This window comes from Lynx canadensis, chromosome B4, assembly GCF_007474595.2.
Source record: "Lynx canadensis isolate LIC74 chromosome B4, mLynCan4.pri.v2, whole genome shotgun sequence".
Lineage (NCBI taxonomy): Eukaryota > Metazoa > Chordata > Mammalia > Carnivora > Felidae > Lynx > Lynx canadensis.
In genome coordinates this window covers 21,605,995-21,625,084 of record NC_044309.1, presented here as the reverse complement: position 1 = coordinate 21,625,084, position 19,090 = coordinate 21,605,995, and the positions used below count along the sequence as shown (strand labels likewise).

The 19,090-nt window shown below is 42.0% G+C and overlaps 1 protein-coding gene across 1 annotated transcript in view; it reads left to right on the top strand.

Annotated features, from left to right (window-relative positions):
* Positions 1–19,090, top strand: part of CB4H10orf67 (chromosome B4 C10orf67 homolog) — a 161,602-nt gene that overhangs the window by 18,580 nt on the left and 123,932 nt on the right. Inside the window, exons 3-4 of the mRNA XM_030322833.1 lie at positions 4,959–5,102; positions 6,789–6,863. Coding sequence (XP_030178693.1) covers positions 4,959–5,102; positions 6,789–6,863 — 219 coding nt within the window. The remainder of the gene's footprint in view (positions 1–4,958; positions 5,103–6,788; positions 6,864–19,090) is intronic.

Genomic DNA, 19,090 nt, shown 5'->3' with positions numbered 1-19,090 from the left:
GTGTGTACATCTTCTTTTTTTTTTTTTTTAATTTATTTTTGGGACAGAGAGAGACAGAGCATGAACGGGGGAGGGGCAGAGAGAGAGGGAGACACAGAATCGGAAACAGGCTCCAGGCTCTGAGCCATCAGCCTAGAGCCTGACGCGGGGCTCGAACTCACGGACCGCGAGATCGTGACCTGGCTGAAGTCGGACGCTTAACCGACTGCGCCACCCAGGCGCCCCTTTATCCATTTACCTGTCAATGGACATTTGAGCTCTTTCCATACTTTGGCTATTGTCAATAGTGCTGCTATAAATATTGGGGTGCAGGTGCCCCTTCAAAACAGCACACCTGCATCCCTTGGATAAATACCTAGTAGTGCAATTGCTGGACCATAGAACAGTTCTATTTTTAGTTTTTTGAGGAACCTCCATACTGTTTTCCAGAGCGGCTGCACCAGCTTGCATTGCCACCAACAATGCAAAAGAGAGCCTCTTTCTCCGCATCCTCGCCAACATCTGCTGTGGCCTGAGTTGTTCATGTTGGCCATTCTGACAGGTGTCAGGTGGTATCTCACCGTGGTTTTGATTTGTATTTCACCGATGATGAGTGATGTTGGCAGAATGGCAAATTTTTAAATTACTGTCTTCTCTTATTATTCTTAAATCTTTATTGTATCTGTAGTTATATATTTTAAAAAACTATAATTTTGTCCGCACACTTGTTTTTCCCTAGATGAATCTTGGCAGTTTTATCTATCTCGTTAATTTTTTCAGGGACTCAACTTTTAGATTTATTAATCCTCTCCCTCATATCTTCATTTCTAGTACATAAATTTCTTATCTTTATTATTTAATTTTTGCTGCTGTTTTGGGTTCGCTCTGTTTTCCTTTGTCTAATTGCTCGAGTTGGATCTCAGTGTCAGTTAGGATGGCATATCACTCTATTTTTAGAAAATGCAACTATCGTGGCTCCCCTGCTTACACTCTGTCCCTCTGTCTCCCTAAAATAAATAAAACATTAAAAAAACTTTAAGAGGCACCTGGGTGGCTCAGTCGGTTAGGCATCTGACTTCAGCTTGGGTCATGATCTCATGGTCCTTCTGTGGGTTTGAGCCCTGCGTCAGGCTCTGTGCTCACAGCTCGGAGCCTGGAGCCTGCTTCAGATTCTGTGTCTCCCTCTCTCTCTGCCCCTCCCCTGCTTGCACTCTGTCTCTCTGTCTCCCCAAAATAAATAAGACATTAAAAAAATTTTTTTAATAAAAAATTAAAAAAAAGAAAATGCAACTATCGTGCCTTAATCCCATAATTCAGTTAGAGTTAGATAATCCATAGTTGGGGCAGTAGCTCTCTGTTGTTATCTATATACCAGACTTGTTTTATTTTTTCAAATCTCCATTATTAGTGCATGGTTTTGCTTTCATATTCTGACCTCATAGTAGCAAGATGGCTGTTTCACCTCCAGTCTCCATTTGCTGTTCATGGAGGAAGGAGAAGATGAGAGAAGTAGAGGGGGCGGCAGCCATGTGAGGAAAGCAGAAAACCCCATAGAAAACCCCTGCTTGTTTATCGTTGGCCTTAACTGTATCCCTTGACCCCTTTAACTGGACGGGGTTCTAGAGAAGCGAACATTTTTTTTTTAATGTTTACTTATTTTTGAGATGTGGGGGAGGGGCAGAGAGAGAGGGAGACAGAATCCGAAGCAGGTTCCAGGTTCTGAGCTGTCAGCACAGAGCCTGACGTGGGGCTCGAACCCACGGACTACGAGATCACGACCTGAGCTGAAGTCAGACGCTTAACCGACTGAGCCACCCAAGCACCCCTAGAGAAGAGAGCATTTTAACTAGTCATATTTCTGTTCCAAAAAGTCCTGGTCCTCTCAGTAAGGAAGAACCAGTGTAATGGATATTGGGTTGTCAGCTACCAAAGCCTATAGATCATTGTTTTTGAGGCCCCCTCTTTCCTTTGATAAGCATTTACAGTCTTATATTTCCCATAAAGTACTTTTTTACTTTCATTCCACAAATTTTGAAATATAGTATTTTTATTGGTATTCATAATACTAATTATTTTTATTAGTTATTGCTATTAATATTTATCGGTATTAGATTGAAATACTCTAACATTTTCTAAGTATGCTTTTTAGTTATTCTTATGTTGTTGATTTTTAACTTCAGTCCTTTGTTGTCAGTAAAAACTCTTTGTGAGACAAATTATTTGGTGTTTGTTTGCAACTTGTGTTCGTGTGAGGTCGGTCTTTGTCATTGTGCCCTGGATATAGGAAATTAAAGATAAGCTGCACTTGTTAACAGTTGAGAGCGTATATATATGTATGTGTATATGTGTATGTGTATATATATGTATATGAACATATATGTATGTGAATATATATGTATGTGTATATGTGTATGTGTATATATATGTATATGAACATATATGTATGTGAATATATATGTATGTGTATACGTGTATGTATATATGTATATGAATCTATATGTATGTGAATCTGTATCCATATCTATATCATCTATATCTATATCTATATTTTTACCATTCTCTTCAATACTAATATACCTATATCAACATTCTTTGATATAGTGTTTGCCTGATAAATCTTTCTCATTCTTACACTGACCTCATTTCTGTGTTGTGTCTTAGTACGTCTTTTACAAATTATATATAGCAGGTTTTAAAAATCCAACCTAAGGGCTCCTGGGTGGCTCAGTCAGTTAGTTAAGCGTCTGACTTTGGCTCAGGTCGTGATCCCACAGCTCGTGAGTTCGAGCCCCGCATCGGGCTCTGTGCTGACAGCTCAGAGCCTGGAGCCCGCTTCAAGTTCTGTGTCTCCCTCTCTCCCTTCCCCTCGCCACTCATACTCTGTCTTTCTCTCAAAAATGAATGAACATTAAAAAAAATCTTTTTAAACATTCCTATATATATTAAACTAATAAGAGGTAAAACTAGTCTTTTATATTTGCTTGGATATTTACTATTTCCAATGCTCTTCACTCGTTCCTGAAAATCTAAGTTTCCAGCTTGTAATATTTCTTTTTAGCCTGAAGGAATTTCTTTAGCAATTCTTGACTTGGGCAATGAATTCTCATAGTTTTCTTTATTTAAAATGTTACATTGATTATAGCATTTTTGACTGATGTGTACTTTTTTACTTTTCGCTGTAACATTGCGCCTCTGACTTCCATACTTTCTAATAAGAAAACATCAATCATTTCAAAAGTTATTCCCCTGTATGTACTTGTTTTCTTTTCTGACTGCTTTCAAGATTTTCTTTTTGAGGCGCCTGGCTGGCTCTGTTGGTAAAGTATGCCACTCTTGATCTCAAGGTCATGATAGGGCATAGAGTTTACTTAAGAAAAAAAAAGTGTTTTTGTTTTTTTTACTTTTAGAGAGAGAGAGAGAGGGACAGAGTGTACACATGAGGGGAGGGGAGAGGGGCAGAAGAAGAGAGGGAATGAGAGAGAGAGAGAGAGAGAGAGAGAGTGTGTGTCTTAAGCAGGCTCCATACTGATGTGGGACTCAATCCTATGACCCTGGGATATGACCTGAGCCAAAATCAAGATTTGGGCACTCCACCGATGACTAAGCCACCCAGGTGCCCCTAAAAAAAGATTTTCTTTTTACCTGTGGTTTTCAGCAGTTGAATTGTTATGTACCTAGGTGTGGTTCATATGTATTTATCTTGCATGAAGTTTGTTCAGCATCTCGAGTCTGTCTTTCACCAAATTCGGGAGCTTTTTGGCCATTATATCTTCACAAAAACACATTGTATGTTTTGATGACAATCAGAAATGATTCTTAGTCACCATGCTAGTTATATATTTAAATGTTTGGCTAGTAAATTCACAACAAATATGAATTTTTTCCTATCTTTTCTGATTTAAAATCCACATCTTGGATGATACTTTTTGAGGTGTGATAAAGGGTTGTTGTTAATAACCCAGGTATTTTATTCCATTTAGGAAGAAACCACCAGGAACCTTCTCTCCCTTACTCCATTAGTATATGTTAATTTAGCAAGTTAACTGGAGTTCTCCAATGTGCACCATATTTCAGAGGTATTCTTAAAAGGCAGGACAAGCCCCTGACCACATTCCAGACCATATGCTCATGTTGGGGAGGAGAAATTTTTATTGACCCTTCAATATTCATCTGGCTGGTCTAAGAATCAGATTGATGTTCGACAGATTAACAGGAGAAAATCAAGCAATTTTGTGACACGTACACCCCCTGCATATATGGGAGAGGCCCAGAAAAACTGAGTAACGCTGAAATGGTGGAAGTCGTCACCTTAAATACCACCTTCAACTAAACACAAAAGAAGATGTTGGGGGAGGTAGGGCACAGTTATGGGAGGTTACCAGGAAAAGCTCAATAAACAAGGGTATGGTAGTTATGCAGAGTTAAGTCAACATAAGACTTTCTGGGGGAGTCTGGGTGGCTCAGTCGGTTAAGCATCCCCCATGATCTTGGCTCAGGTCGTGATATCATGGTTCATGAGATCAAGTCCCACATTTTGGGCTATGTGCTGACAGCACAGGGCTTGCTTGGGATTCTCTCTCTCGCTCTCTCTCTACCCCTCCCCTGCTCACGTGCACTCTCTCCCTCTCTCTCTCTCTCTCTCAAAAATAAATAAATAAACTTAAAAAAAAAAGGGTCTCTAAAGATTTTGCGTCATGCCCCTCTTGCTGGTACAGCTAAAGAGACACCCTTACAAGTGGTGATTTCCCTTATAAATGTAAATGTCTCTTATAAAAGGGAAGCTTATACTCAGTTTTCAGAGCTTCTCCTGTATTTGCAGTTTCTTAAAAATAATCAGCCTAAAATAATCAGTTTGCCAAAGAGGCTTACCTTGCGGTGGCAAAATTTGCTTCTCTGTGCCCGGAACCAGGCAATGTGCTAGAACCTTTACACAGAGCGCCCTTACTCTCTACAACAATGTATGTTTTTCCCATTTTTAGGTCATTAGATCTCTTCAGGTGGATTTTGGGTTCCTCAGAGAACTGCTTCAGCTGAAGTTTGAGGACCGTCTCAAAGAGGAGTCTTTCAACCTGTTCACTGCTCTACATGACAGGATCCTAACAATCGAAAAACACTATCAAGAGGTACAAACTCTCTCATTTCCTTTGTTTTATATGGCTTGATCGCCTGCTTAGGTAGATACCTAGTGCAGTTTTGAATTTAGCAACTCATGAAGGCGATTTTATTTGCCTACGTAGTGTCTCATAGAGTAGATAATACAAATAATAGCTTTACTTTGTGTCAGAAACTTTGTGAGTGCTCTGTACACAAATTAATTTAATTCTCACACTCACCTCATAAAGTAGGTGCAATTATTATTATCCTTCTTTCACAGATGAGGAAACTGAGGCCCAGAAAGTTTAATTCACTTGCTCAAGGCCACCGGTTAAAACAAAACATCAGAGTTTATGTTCCCAGCCAGCCAGTTTGATGCTTGAGATCTGACTCTTAAGCACAATTTTATATCATCTTATTTGTGCTTATTATTTCTGTGGAGCCAAAGGCTTGAAAATTCTGCTGTTTCAAGGAATTTCCTAAAATCTTTGGTCAGGTTAGCGTACGTATCTGTCATTAAGAACACGTATGGGGGGCGCCTGAGTGGCTGGCTGAGTCAGTTGAGCATCCGACTCTTGATTTCGGCCTGGGTCGTGATCTCAGGGTTTTGGGATCGAGCCCCATGTTGGGCTCCACACATGGAGCCTGTTTGAGAGATTTCGTCTCTCCTCCTTTCCCCCTGGCCTCCACCCCTGCTCTCTATCTCAAAAAAAAAAAAAAAAAAAGAACATGTACTGTTACTTCTCAGCTATAAAACAAAAATCTCATCTCACCATTCTAAGAGCCACACTAGCCTTTTAAATTTTTTTTTTTAATGTTTACTCATTTTTGAGAGACAGAGGCAGATCATGAGTGGGGGACGGGCAGAGAGAGGGAAACAGAGAATCCAAAGCAGGTTCCAGGCCCTGAGCTGTCAGCATAGAGCCCGACGCGGGGCTGGAACCCACGAAGCACGAGATCATGACCCGAGCTGAAGTCGGACGCTCAACCGACTGAGCCACCCAAGTGCCCCACACTAAGCCTTTTAAATGTGTTTCCTCCTTAAGTCAATGCTTAAATGAAACCTGATCACCCCTAATCTACAGATAAGGAAACTGAGATGCCAAGGTCAGGTAACCTGCTTCAGGTCAGACAGATTGAAAGTGGCACAATGATATTGAAATCCAATTCTGTCTGACTCTAAAACCTAATCGTTGTTTGCACTCCATGCTGGAATCAGAATTGACATCAGAATCAAGATTTGTGAGTTTTTTTTAATGTACTATCTTTCATTGTTATCCAAAACAGTGGTCAAGTGATTCGATTAATCAGAAAACCACTCTGGTTGATGGATTAGTGGCTTTAGATTTCTTTTTATGAGCATATCCTATTCAAAAGGTATAAGGACCGGGACAAGATATGAATCATAAGTAGATTTTATTACTTTTAAAAGCAGTTCCAGGAAGACACTAAAAAGATATGTAAAGCGAAAGAACATGCTCAGATGATCTGTATTTATTTTATCCATGTGAGCTCTCTATTGCCTTTGGTTAAGTGTAAGTAAAAACTGACTGCAGTGTAATAGCTTTAGTGTAGGAGAAATGGTTGCAAATTGAAGTGTTCACAAGATTTGTGATGATCTGAACGATGGTTTTATATGGAGTCCCTTAGTAGGTGTGAGAGCTATATTTGAAGCTACATTATGGTGCTCATTGTATTTATTTTTTGGTTTGCAGAATGAGGACATCATAAGAAAATGCTACAATCAGCAGTTGGCTGATGCCATAGCTGTTATCAAAGGAACGTACAAGGTGGGTTTTTAGTGCCGTCACGGACCAGGCCAGCGTCACGTCCTGGGATCGCACAGAGTGGGGCTCACTGTGGGGTCCCCGTCCGTGTTTTTAGCTTTGAAGAGCTGTTTGCTCAGTTTTCAGGTCACTGTTCACACGCACATTAAATTGACCAAAATGACACTTTATGGTGACAGATGTAACTTTGCAGACACTGGAAAATTCCATCCTGGTATGCGGGTAAGTGAGGGAATAATCCAAGGTTTGTTTGGTGAGCGTGCAGTTGGAGGGAAGGCTGGCTAGTCTCAGAGGGTTCACTGGGTCTGTGGTAAATCCCGATGAATCGTCTCTGACTCTCGGTCGAATCACTTTTCTTTTGATGAGGACTCATCTATTCGCCAGGTACGGTGCTTCATTCTCCTCCATACTGGGAAAACTCATCGTTTTCCGTGCTTACCCTGCAGGCTTAGGAAGGACCTTGTGCTTCTTTTAGATTTTATAACTGGAACCTTGTCTTTCATGTCAATAAACCTCCGGAAGAAATATTTTTATTGTGGCAAACTGTGCGTTGATTACATGCATTTTTTTCCTTGGCACTTGCCACATTTGTACTTAATTATAACTGCTTGTTCCGTGTTCTGGTCCACACCAGACTGCAAGCCTTAGGAGGGCAGGGATGCTGTGTCTTACTCACTGCTCTGCCTGCCTCTCAGCAGGCCCGATGTGTGGTTAGCGATCAGCTAATATCTGCTAAACAGGTGGACGGCTGCCCACATTCGTGGCAGACACTGGTGACTCAGGAGTGATTCTCGCTCTTCCTTTTTTTATTAGCGTAAACGCTTCTCACTTCTCTTCACAGTATTAAGGGGCCCAAATGCTGGGCCCTTTCTTTCCCTGCGCCCTTTCCAGATACGGCGGGAACACGGGCAAGGTCAGGTCCCTGACCAACGTGAGCTGAAGCTAAGTGGGCTCTGAGGTTATTCCTGGGCGTGTAAAGCCACCCGTGGGAAGAAATACCCTTCGTTTTCTTTGCTTGACACGTTGCCTCCTTCTGATGCTCGGGATTGCTGCGGCCAACCGAAAATGAAGGACTGAGACACTTTGGATGGGCGACGTACAGGTGGCAGAGTGAAAAGATGGAAAGCACTGGGCTCCTGGATGAATCACTGAACCACTAAATAGCCCCGGACTCGCTCTGCCCCTGGCCCTTTCATTTCCAGACACAATTACCCCTCTTGCTGTTCAAGCCACTGTTGGCTGCCTGTTCCATAACCTACAGCTGGACCTACTGCTCTGTCAGCAACCTCTCTGACTCTGCACCAGTCGTTTGCTAAAGTGGCTGGGACGGTGTCCCGCTCACGTGCAGTGTTACCTCGCCCTTCTTCAACAGAGAGGAGGAGCCTGACTCCCCCTCCTTGAATCTGGGCTGGCCTCAGTGCCTTGCTTGTCTGTAGCCAAGGTGAGGGCAGTGACGCCAGCTCGGAGACCAGGTCCAGAGAAGCCCTGAGGCTCCATCCTTCTACCCTTGGAATGTTTTCTCCGGCTTCACCCTCTCCGCATCCAGCTGCCGAGCCGCGAGAGGCCCAGGTTTTCGGAGGACCCACGTGTGGACACTAGGTCCACAGGCTCACCTGGGCTCAACTCCCCAGTCACGCGGCCCCCCGGCCACTTCGTCCTTCCGTCTGAGGTCCCGGGCAGTATAGAGCAGAGACAAGCCATCCCCCTGTGCCTGTCTTACCCCCTGACTCACAGAGCCCGTGAGCATGAGGAACAGTTGTGGTTTCGTGCCGCTACGTTTGGGAAGATGTATTCTGCAGCAGTAAATAGAGGGGACAGTTTCCTTGCACTCCCATCAGTGAGCAGTTTCTGAATTACATTTGTTGGGTGACAGAGTTCTGCCAGCACAATGGAGCATCACGGGTAAGAGTTCGCGTAATGTGTGTTTCAGAACAAGGACCCTGCAGTCAGGCTACTTGGGTTAGAATCCTGGCTCTGTCTCTTAATCGTTCGGCGACCCGAGGCAAAATACCGAACCCCTCTGCCTCCGTTTCCTCATCTGTCCATTGGGGATCATAGCAGTACCTGCCTCCTAGGCTTGTTACGAAGATGAAGCGAATTGATCCTTGTGAGGCCCTTACAACTGTACCCGAGTCGGTTAAGCGTCCGACTGTCGGTTTTGAGCCAGGCCACGATCTCACGGTTTGTGGGTTCAAGCCTGACAACAGGCTTTGCGTTGGCCGCACGGAGCCTGCTTAGGATTCTCTCTCTCCCTCTCTCTCTGCCCCTTCCCTGCTCACACTGTCTCTCTCTCTCTCAAAATAAATAAATAAACCTTTAAAAACACATAAATAAATAAACATTTTCACATATTCATGACAGTCCTTGGTACTGGTAAATTTTTTCTTCTCTTTTATCATCTTAGCATTCAGGCTTGTATCTTTCTGTCCACTGACTGTGGACTTCAGATACGATAAAGTGCCCTTAGGATATCTATAATAATTATCAATATTTATTATGTTGGACAATATGAAATTGCCACTTTTGGAGCCCGAAATGTCAAATATCGGCAATTTCATATAGTTCACCATAATAAAATACTTATTTTAACAAATAAAGGCAGCAACAAACTGCATAAAATATTAGGCTATATAATAACTTAATATTTTATTTTTTTAGTGTTCATTTATTTTAGAGAGAGAGCACGCGAGCGATAGCCGGGGAGGGGCAGAGAGAGAGAGGGAGACACAGAATCCAAAGCAGGCTTCAGGCTCCAGGCTCCAAGCTGACGGCAGAGAGCCCGATGTGGTGCTGAAACCCACGAACCGCGCGATCATGACCTGAGCCGAAGTCAGATGCGTAACTGACTGAGCCACTCAGGTGCCCCTAGGCTATAATAACTTAAAGTCAAATAAATTTATCTTCGATTTACATGTTGAGTGAATGCTGTGTGCTGAGATATGCTGGACACTGACATTTCAGAGATGGAAGAGGGGTGAATGGAGGAAGATTATAAACTAAACCATAATATACTTTGTTCGGTGCAGAGAAAAACACGTAACAGGAGTTATGTAAATTCCACAAAGGGAACAATTATTTCTGCCTTTGTGCTTTGGGAAGGCTTCACAGAGGAGGTGATATTTGTGGTAGGTTTTAAAGTAAGCTCTCAGTTTGTAGACAAGAAATGCAAAGGGATTCCAAGTAGACAGCATAGTGTATATTAGTCAGAATGTTTACAGTGGCAAGTTATACACATAGCTAATTACACTGGCAGTAGTTAAAAGAATTTATTGGTTCATGTAACTGAACAGTGTAATGATAGTAATGACTTCAGGAAAAGCTGGATCTAGGTGCTCAAATAATGTTATCGAGCAACCGTCCATCCCCTGCTTCTGCCTTCTTCTCTGAAGGTTTAATTTCCAGGCAGATCTTCTTCCCCCCAGAGCAACCTTAGAGCATCTCTTTCTAAATAGTTCCTACAAGAGTCTCAAGGCTGACCCTGACCAATCTGGCCTAGTGATTCTCCCCCGCCCCCACCGCAAGCCAAGCCAGAGTGACCTACGCATCTCAGGAGATGATATTGAGGACAGGGTTCACCCAAATGGAAAAGAGAAGTTTTGCTGCCTCAAGGAAGATTACTGGGGAGGCAAAACTGGTTAGGCAAACTGGCTTGCCACGTCCCATAGCATGTGAAAAGGCAAGTAGGACCTGGTCGGTCACTGACCGTTTCATTGCCCTACATGGTAGCTAGGAGCCATATGCGGCTATTAAAAATGAAGTTGAAATCAAATTAAAAATTCAGTTCCTGGGTTGCACCAGCCAGAGGTTACCCAGCAACATTCTGTGAAACTAAGTAACAGGAGAATTCATGAAAGTTCGCACAGGTATATTTCAGTTATTTATTTCATTTTTATATTTGTGTTAACAATAGTAAAAGAACAATGCCTTACCGAGTGCTTTCTTTGTGCCAGGCACCACGCAAAGGTGTTTAGATACATTGTTTTATTCGGTCTTCACATGAGCAAGTAGCAAGAACTGGGGCCCCAAATCGAATCCTCACTTCCTAACGTGGTAATAATAGGAACCATGTCACAGGCTCATATTCTAACCTAGTGCTCTTGTGAATTAGAAGGCAAATTAGGCTGCTACGAAAGTGCCTATGCTTGGGGCGCCTGGGTGGCGCAGTCGGTTAAGCGACCGACTTCAGCCAGGTCACGATCTCGCGGTCCGTGAGTTCGAGCCCCGCATCGGGCTCTGGGCTGATGGCTCAGAGCCTGGAGCCTGTTTCCGATTCTGTGTCTCCCTCTCTCTCTGCCCCTCCCCCGTTCATGCTCTGTCTCTCTCTGTCCCAAAATAAATAAAAACGTTGAAAAAAAAATTTAAAAAAAAAAAAAAAAAAGAAAGTGCCTATGCTCTCGGGCTCATCCAAAACGTGGTGCCCAGAGATGAAGTCCAAGTATCTTTTGCTGGTTCAACCGTATGATATAAGCATTTGAAGTGGGCAGTAGGATCCTCCTTGGCTAACCGGGGAAACAGAGGCATGGCTACATTAAGCAACTTACCCAAAGCCACAGAGCTGGTCAGCAGTGGAGCTGGGACCCCAATTCCCATCTATGTCTCTAACGTGGTTCCACAGAAAATGGGAAATGCTTGGATTTTCTGAGCAGGAGAAAGAGAGGTGCCTTTGTACCCTTCGGGTTGGTTACTCCTGTAACGGTGTTAATAGCACATTGGAGAAATGGAGACTCAGGTAGATATACCATCTAGGAAGACAGAAACCGCGAGTTTCCTCAGTGCCCAGCACTGTGCTTGGATTTTAATAAATGTTTCTTGGAGAGAGATAGAAGGAAGAATGAGAAAGAGGGAAGGATGGAAGAAGGGCACTATCTGTGGTTTAAGGCTGAATGTTGGATAGTGGAGGGAGGGACAAAAGGAACCAAGTTCTGCTCTAGATTAAAAGCATTAAAGAGACGTGTCACTAAATGCAATCTGTGGGGCTCGTTAGAATCCTGATTTGAACAAACCAACTGTCAGAAAAGTTGGAGAAATTTTAATATGGACTGGCTGTTAAATGACATTAAGAAACCCTTCATCAATTTTGTTAGTATGATGGTGGCATTATGATTCTGTAGGGAAAAAAAAAAAAGAAGAAGGAGGAGACACCTGGGTGGCTCAGTTGGTTAAGCGTCTGACTTCAGTTCAGGTCATGATCTCACAGCTTGTGAGTTCAAGCTCTGCATCGGGCTCTTTGCTGACAGCTCAGAGCCTGGAGCCTGCTTCAGATGCTGTGTCTCCTTCTCTCTCTGCCGCGTCCCTGCCCGCACTCTGTCTCTCTCAAAAATAATAAATAAACAAATAAATTAAAAAATTTTCTTAAAAAGAAGAAGGAAAGAAACCTTTAATTATTAGAGATGAACTGGAAGTGTTCAGGGATCAATGGCAAGATGTGTAGGATTCTCATAAAAATATGTAAGCACAAAATGGGTAGATAAGTGTGTAACAGACTGTTATAATTTTCTCTACTTTGGCATATGTTTCATCATAAAAAAGTAGACATATTTGAAACACGCAGGCCACTGCTTTGGTCCTCTTTCATAAAACCCTCCTATGGCCTTTTTAAAATTATTATTATTTTTTTTAATGTTTATTTATTTTGAGAGAGAGCGAGCTTGTGCAGATGGGGGAGGGGCAGAGAGAGAGGGAGAGAGACAATCTCAAGCAGGCTCCACACTGTCAGCACAGAGCCCAAGTGGGGCTCGAACTCACAAACGGTGAGATCACGACTCTCCGATTTCAAGAGTCCCGTGCTTAACTGACTGAGCCGCCCGGCCCCCACCCCGCCCATAGTGCCTTTTAGAGTTCAAGGTGGAGTCCGAGCTCCCGTGCTTGGTCTATGCCTTCCAGGCCTTGGGTGACCCTGCCCCGTTGGCTCTCCAGGTTCATTCTGCTGTAGCTTTCATACCCTCAACCCTGCCAAGTACGTTCCTGCCTCGGGGCTAATGCCTGGAACCATCTGTCGCTCATGTTCATCTTGTAGTTCAAATGGCGCCTCCTCAGGCTCCCTGTGACCACCACCACCCAGGCGAGATCTTCTATGCCAGTCTCTCCCTACTCCATCATCCCATTCTGTGGCCTTCAGAGCAGTTCCCCTGGCGACAACTGTCTTCTTCATGTTTGTTTACTTATGAGAGTTCTGCTTCACCCCGCCAGACTTTATGCTTTGGGAGGGCAGCTGTCTCGGCTTCATACTTAGAGGCATGTAGCAGGTGCTGGACAAACATACGTTGAAAGAATAAATACATGAACAGATAAATGGAGAAGGGCTTTCTGAGCATGAATCTTTCCACAGAGACCATAAAGGAAAATAAAAGTAGGCATAAAATGAAAAACTCTGCACAAGAAAAGCAAGGAAAAGCAGTTGGAAGACAAATGAAGAACTGGGAAAGTAGGTGCAAATAACCTATGCAAATAACATATTAACATTCCTAACGTATTGAGGCCTCCTACCAATCATACAGATAATGCCGAATAGCCCAGTAGAAAATGAAGCAAAATATATTCAAAAACTGTTAAAATAAAAATATCCAAATGGCCAACAGACTTATAAAGAATGCTCAGCCTTATTAAAAATCAAACAAATGCAAATGAAGCAAAAAATACTGCTTTCGTCTATCAGATTGGCAGAAATGTGAAAGATTGAGGGGCACCTGGGTGGCTGAGTCGGTTGAGCATCTAGCTCCTGATTGTGGCTCAGGTCATTATCACACAGTCGTGAGATCGAGCCCCATGTCAGGCCCTACACTGACCGTGGAGCCTGCTTGAGATTCTCTCTCCCCTCCCCCCCCAAAACAAAACAAAAAAAAAACTGTAAAAAAATAAAAGATTGATATGATCTGCTGTTGGCAACATGTGGGTGAATGGACAAGCACATATATTGTAGAAGCATATATTGGTACCACCCGTTTGGAAGAAATTTAGCAAATTCTAATAAAAATTCAAATGTACATTTATTTTGATCAAGCTATCCCACTTCTAGGGGAATCAATTCCACCAGTTGAAATAGAGACAAATACATATACAATGACTAGCTGCATTATAATTTACTTTTTAATAGAAAATATTGGAATGGGGCGCCTGGGTGGCTCAGTCGGTTGGGCGTCCGACTTTGGCTCAGGTCATGATCTCACGGTCCATGAGTTCGAGCCCCGCGTCAGGCTCTGTGCTGACAGCTCAGAGCCCGGAGCCTGTTTCAGATTCTGTGCCTCCCTCTGTCTCTGACCTTCCCCCATTCATGCTCTGTCTCTCTCTGTCTCAAAAATGAATAAACGTTAAAAAAAAATTAAAAAAATATATTGGAATAATACTACTTAACGATACAAATGATAGAAAAATACCCAGCCATTTAAATTAAGGTAAATTCATATGTACTACTATGAAGGCATGTCCAAGATATATTTTAATTGAAACAAAAAAAGAGGCAGAACAACACAATATTGTAGCATGTGCAGAATGCCTGGAGAATGAGGGAGAAAAAGAAAACACTTTTTAAATTGAAGTCTCTGTATTTTTATAACAGTCATGCTTCCATTTTTTATAACTTGTACTACTTTGTAGTAAAAAGAAGTATCATTTCAGTTGCAATACGTTTCTTTTCCCCCCTCCCTTTCTCTTCTTTCTTTCTTTCCCTTGACATTGACTTTTGCAACAAATAACAACAAATAAGGCCATTGTCTTTCCAAATGTCCCACATTCCATATTTGTTAGTTTGCTTCTTAAAAGGATGTGTCACTTGTTCCTCTGTTTTCCATATTTCCTATAGAATTTAGCTCTAAAATCTTGATTAGATTCATGTTCAAGTTTTATGCCTTTTGGCAAGAAGAACTTATAGGCAGGGCTTTTAAAAAGTAAACTTTTAATTGAAGTGTAACTCACCCACATAAAAGTACACAGATTGTGGGGTGCCTGGGTGGCTCACTTGGTTAAGTGTCCAACAGCTTGAAGCCTGCTTTGGGTTCTGTGTCTCCCTCTCTCTCTCTCTCTCTCTCTCTCTCTCTCTGCCCCTCCCCCACTCGTCATCTCTCCCTCTCTGTCTCTCTCTCTTTCAAAAAGAAACATTATTTAAAAATTAAAAAAAAAGAACACAGATTACAAGTGTACAATTCAAATTTTTGTTAAACAAAATGAACATACCCAGATCATCACTGCCTAGATCAAGAATTAGGACGTAGGATGTTAAGGTATGCCGACACCACCCCGCCTCTCCAAATGTTACCGTGATCTAACTTCTGTCGCATGGATTTGTTTTGCCTGTGTTTGGATTTTACTGTAAATACAACCATAGGACACTTGCTTCTTTGTGTCTGGCCTCTATCACTGGACCTTCCATTTGTAAGGTTTATCCATATTGTTGCCATAGCAACAGTTTGTTCTTCCTTATTGCTGTACATTGTTCCACTGTATGACTAGAGTTGTATGAATTATATGAATGTACAGTGGACCCATTCTATTGTGGATGGACATTTGAGTTGTTCCCAGTATTTGCCTGTTAAAGGTATGGTGCTGCTATGAACATTCTTGTACGTGCCTCTTAGTTTTTAGATTTTATTTTTTTCAAGTAATCTCTATATGTGGGCTCGGACCCACAACCTCGAAATCAAGAGTCAGATCCTCTATCAACTGAGCCAGCCAAGAGCCCCTCTTGTATGTATCTTTAAATGCACATATGAATGCATTTCTGTTGGGCATATACTGGAGTAGAATTGCTAGATCACAAGAAATATACAGAGAAAAAGGTAGAAATACAGATACATCAGCTGTAGAGTCTATATAAAAATGTTATCTATGGGGCGCCTGGGTGGCTCAGTCGGTTGAGCGTCCGACTTCGGCTCAGGTCATGATCTCACGGTTCGTGAGTTCGAGCCACGCGTCGGGCTCTGTGGTGACAGCTTGGAGCCTGGAGCCTGCTTCCGATTCTGTGTCTCCTTCTCTCTTTGCCCCTCCCCCACTTGTGCTCTGTCTCTCTGCATTTTTTTTTTTTTTAAGATTCCTAAGGTTGCTGGGAAGAAAAAGGATTATAGGAAGGCAAGGATGGAAACAAGAAGAGCGGAAGGTTGTTTTAGTAATCTCTGTAAGTGATGACGATGGCTTGGAATAGGACAGTAACAATGGAGATAGACGAAGTGGATGAATTTGGGATATATTTTAGAGGGAGAGCCAACAAGATTCACCAGTGAATTCAGTGTGTGAGGGGAGCAACACAGAGAAATCATGGGTAGTTCTTAGCTTTTTGGCTTGAACAGCTGGTTGGATGACGGGTCATGTTACTTTTTTTTTTTTTTTTTATGTTTCTTTATTAATGAAGGCAGAGACATGACCACAAGCTGAATCAAGGTGGAGGAAGTGAGAGAGAGAGAGAGAGAGAAGAGAAAATTGGAAAATATTGTGCATTAAACAAAATTTTTTTTTGATCTGTTGTTTTAAATCTGTTTTATGTTTTAAATCTGTTGGGTCTTATTTAACTTGCAGTCGATTAACTTCTGACATATAAATATCTAGTTGGTGTAACTTTGATATAAACTACCTGACTGTATAAGTATCATTTTTAAGTTACCTTTATTAAGTTTTGAATAGAAACAAAAGAATTTTTATAAAATGTAATCACATAGGAGATCATGGCACAGCAAATATCCATGTAACAACTGCTCTACTTAAGGAAAAAGATGTAACAGTATCTTTGATGCCCTGTGTATATCCTTCCCCAGCCCCTCCCCCTACTGCTTTCCATGCCCAGAGGTAAACATAATCATAAATTTTGTGCTTAATAATCCCCCCATTTTTATTGTTTGCACTTCAATGTATATTTGCAAATGAATTATTAAGACCTACATTTTGAACTCTCTATATGTAATTGTATATTATATATACTATTGTATGTATATATTTTTATACTTTTGTTCTGAAATTATGTCCCTGAAATTTACACATCTTGCTATGTATAGTTATCATCCATTGACTGTCACTGCTATATAATATTCTATAACATAATGCCACAATATTCTTACCTATCATGGTAATACTTTTTTTTTGCTGTAATTACAGTTTTGTTTTTAAAAAAATCTTATACCATATCTGGTGCAAATGTGCAAGAAGAGTGCCCTTAAAGTATATTCCTCAGAGTGGAATTCTTAGGTAGAATGTATGTGTATTTTCCTACTTACTAGAAAATGCCAAACAGTCTTCTAAATTGATTGCATTTGGGGCACCTGGGCGGCTCAGTTGGTTAAGCATCCAGCCCTTGGTTTCAGCTCAGGTCATGATCTCCGGGTTCGTGGGTTCGAGCCCCGCGTCGGGCTCTGTGCTGATGGCTCGGAGCCTGGAGCCTGCTTCGGATTCTGTGTCTCCCTCTCTCTCTCCCCCTCCCCTGCTTGCACTCTGTCTCTCTCTCTCTCTCTCTCTCTCTCTCTCTCAAAAATAAACATTAAAAAAATTAAAAGACCAAAAAAGGTAAAAAATAAACTGATTGTAATAAAAGACATTCCCTTCAGCAGTTTATAAAAACATTTCTACTTCTTCACTGAGACTTCATAATTTTTCATCATTCAGTTTTCTTGTTCTCTGAGATGCCTGTTTAAATTAATTTTGTATTGGTATTTGTTTTCTCATTGATTAATAGGAGTGTTTTGTTAAATTAAAAAAATCAGGGGTGCCTGGGTGGCTCAGTCAGTTAAGCGTCGGTCTTGGTTAAGCGTCGGTCTTCGGCTCAGGTCTTGATCTCATGGTCTGTGGGTTCGAGCCCCGCATCAGGCTCTGTGCTGACAGCTCAGAGCCTGGAGCCTGCTTCGGATTCTGTGTCTCCCTCTCTCTCTGCCCCTCCCCTGCTCACGCTCTGTTTCTCTCTGTCAATAATAAATAAATAAATGTTAAGAAAATTAAAAAAAAATCAAACTACCAGTTATTTTACGGGCAAAAGATTGGTTTATTTGGGGGGGGGGGGCAGGGGGGAGGGAGGAGGTGGGGGAAGCCAGGGAGGGAGAGCTGGAGAGGAAGCATTCCTGCCTCCTGCCAGGATAGTAAAATAGTACCTGTTTACAAAGTCCCACCTTTTCCCGTTTGATTTGCAATTGATGGGCACCACCAGTGAGACTGAGGCATGAAAGCCACACCCCCTTCCCCCACCCCCCAACCTCCCATCTCCATTCTAGTGAGATTTCCCTTTATTAATTTTCACAGTTTTTAAAAACATATTATGAACTCATTTTTATTTGTTGTATGTTACAAATATCTTCCCACTTCTTTGTCTTTCCAGCCTTTTTATGGTGTTTTTTGATGCCCACCCCACCCCCCCTCCCCGCAAACTTTTTGAATGTAGTCAAACTTTCTCCTTTCCTCATTGTTTCCACATTCTATGTTTTGTTTTTAAAATGCTGCTACATCTTAAAGTCTTTTAAAATGTTTATATTTTTGCCTTTTACATTCAGGTGTTTAATCTGCTAGAATTGATTTTTAGTATTGGTTTGAAAAGCAGGGAATCATTTTTCCCCATAAGTGATGAGCTTTTGGGGTGATGGAGGTTCAGAGCTGATGGCCAAGAAAGAATTCTTGGAGACATCTTTGGTGCAAAAAGTGATTTTATTAAAGCATGGGGACAGGACCGGTGGAACAAAAAACACTGCCCTGGGACTACGGGGAAAGACTGATTATATACTCAGGAGCTGGGGGAGGTAAAGTCAAGGGGAAGTTTCCAAAGGAATTTTCATATGCTAAAGAAGACTCAGGGGATACTGGAAGCCTAGCAATTGTCAAGCTAAGATTGTTTTTCCATCTAGCAAAGCATTAACATTAAGACAGTTCCTGGAGAAATGTTCTACTCTGCCAGCCTCAAGTATTTGTCAATGGGCTGCAGGTAATAAGGAAACTTAATTTTATCTAGCCATTTCCTTCTTGCCTTTGTTCCCATATCACTGTGGAAGGAGGGTGATGTTGGGGTTCCAGGACACTGAGTCCATAGGTTTCCGGAGATTTAAGCTATTGATAAAATTGCCTTTTTCTTGTAATTTACTAAAATATTTTAAACTGATGGAGACTCCTGTTCTGCATGGCTGTGATCTTTATCAGTTCATCATTTGTTTTCTTTCCTTTTCTTTGTTCTTGGGCAGCCAGGCATGCCTGAGGAATATCACACATATTTCACCTAGGTGGGGGGGCGGGGGGCAGGGGCAGGGGGGATGGTAGTTGCGGGCGTTAGCTTGCCT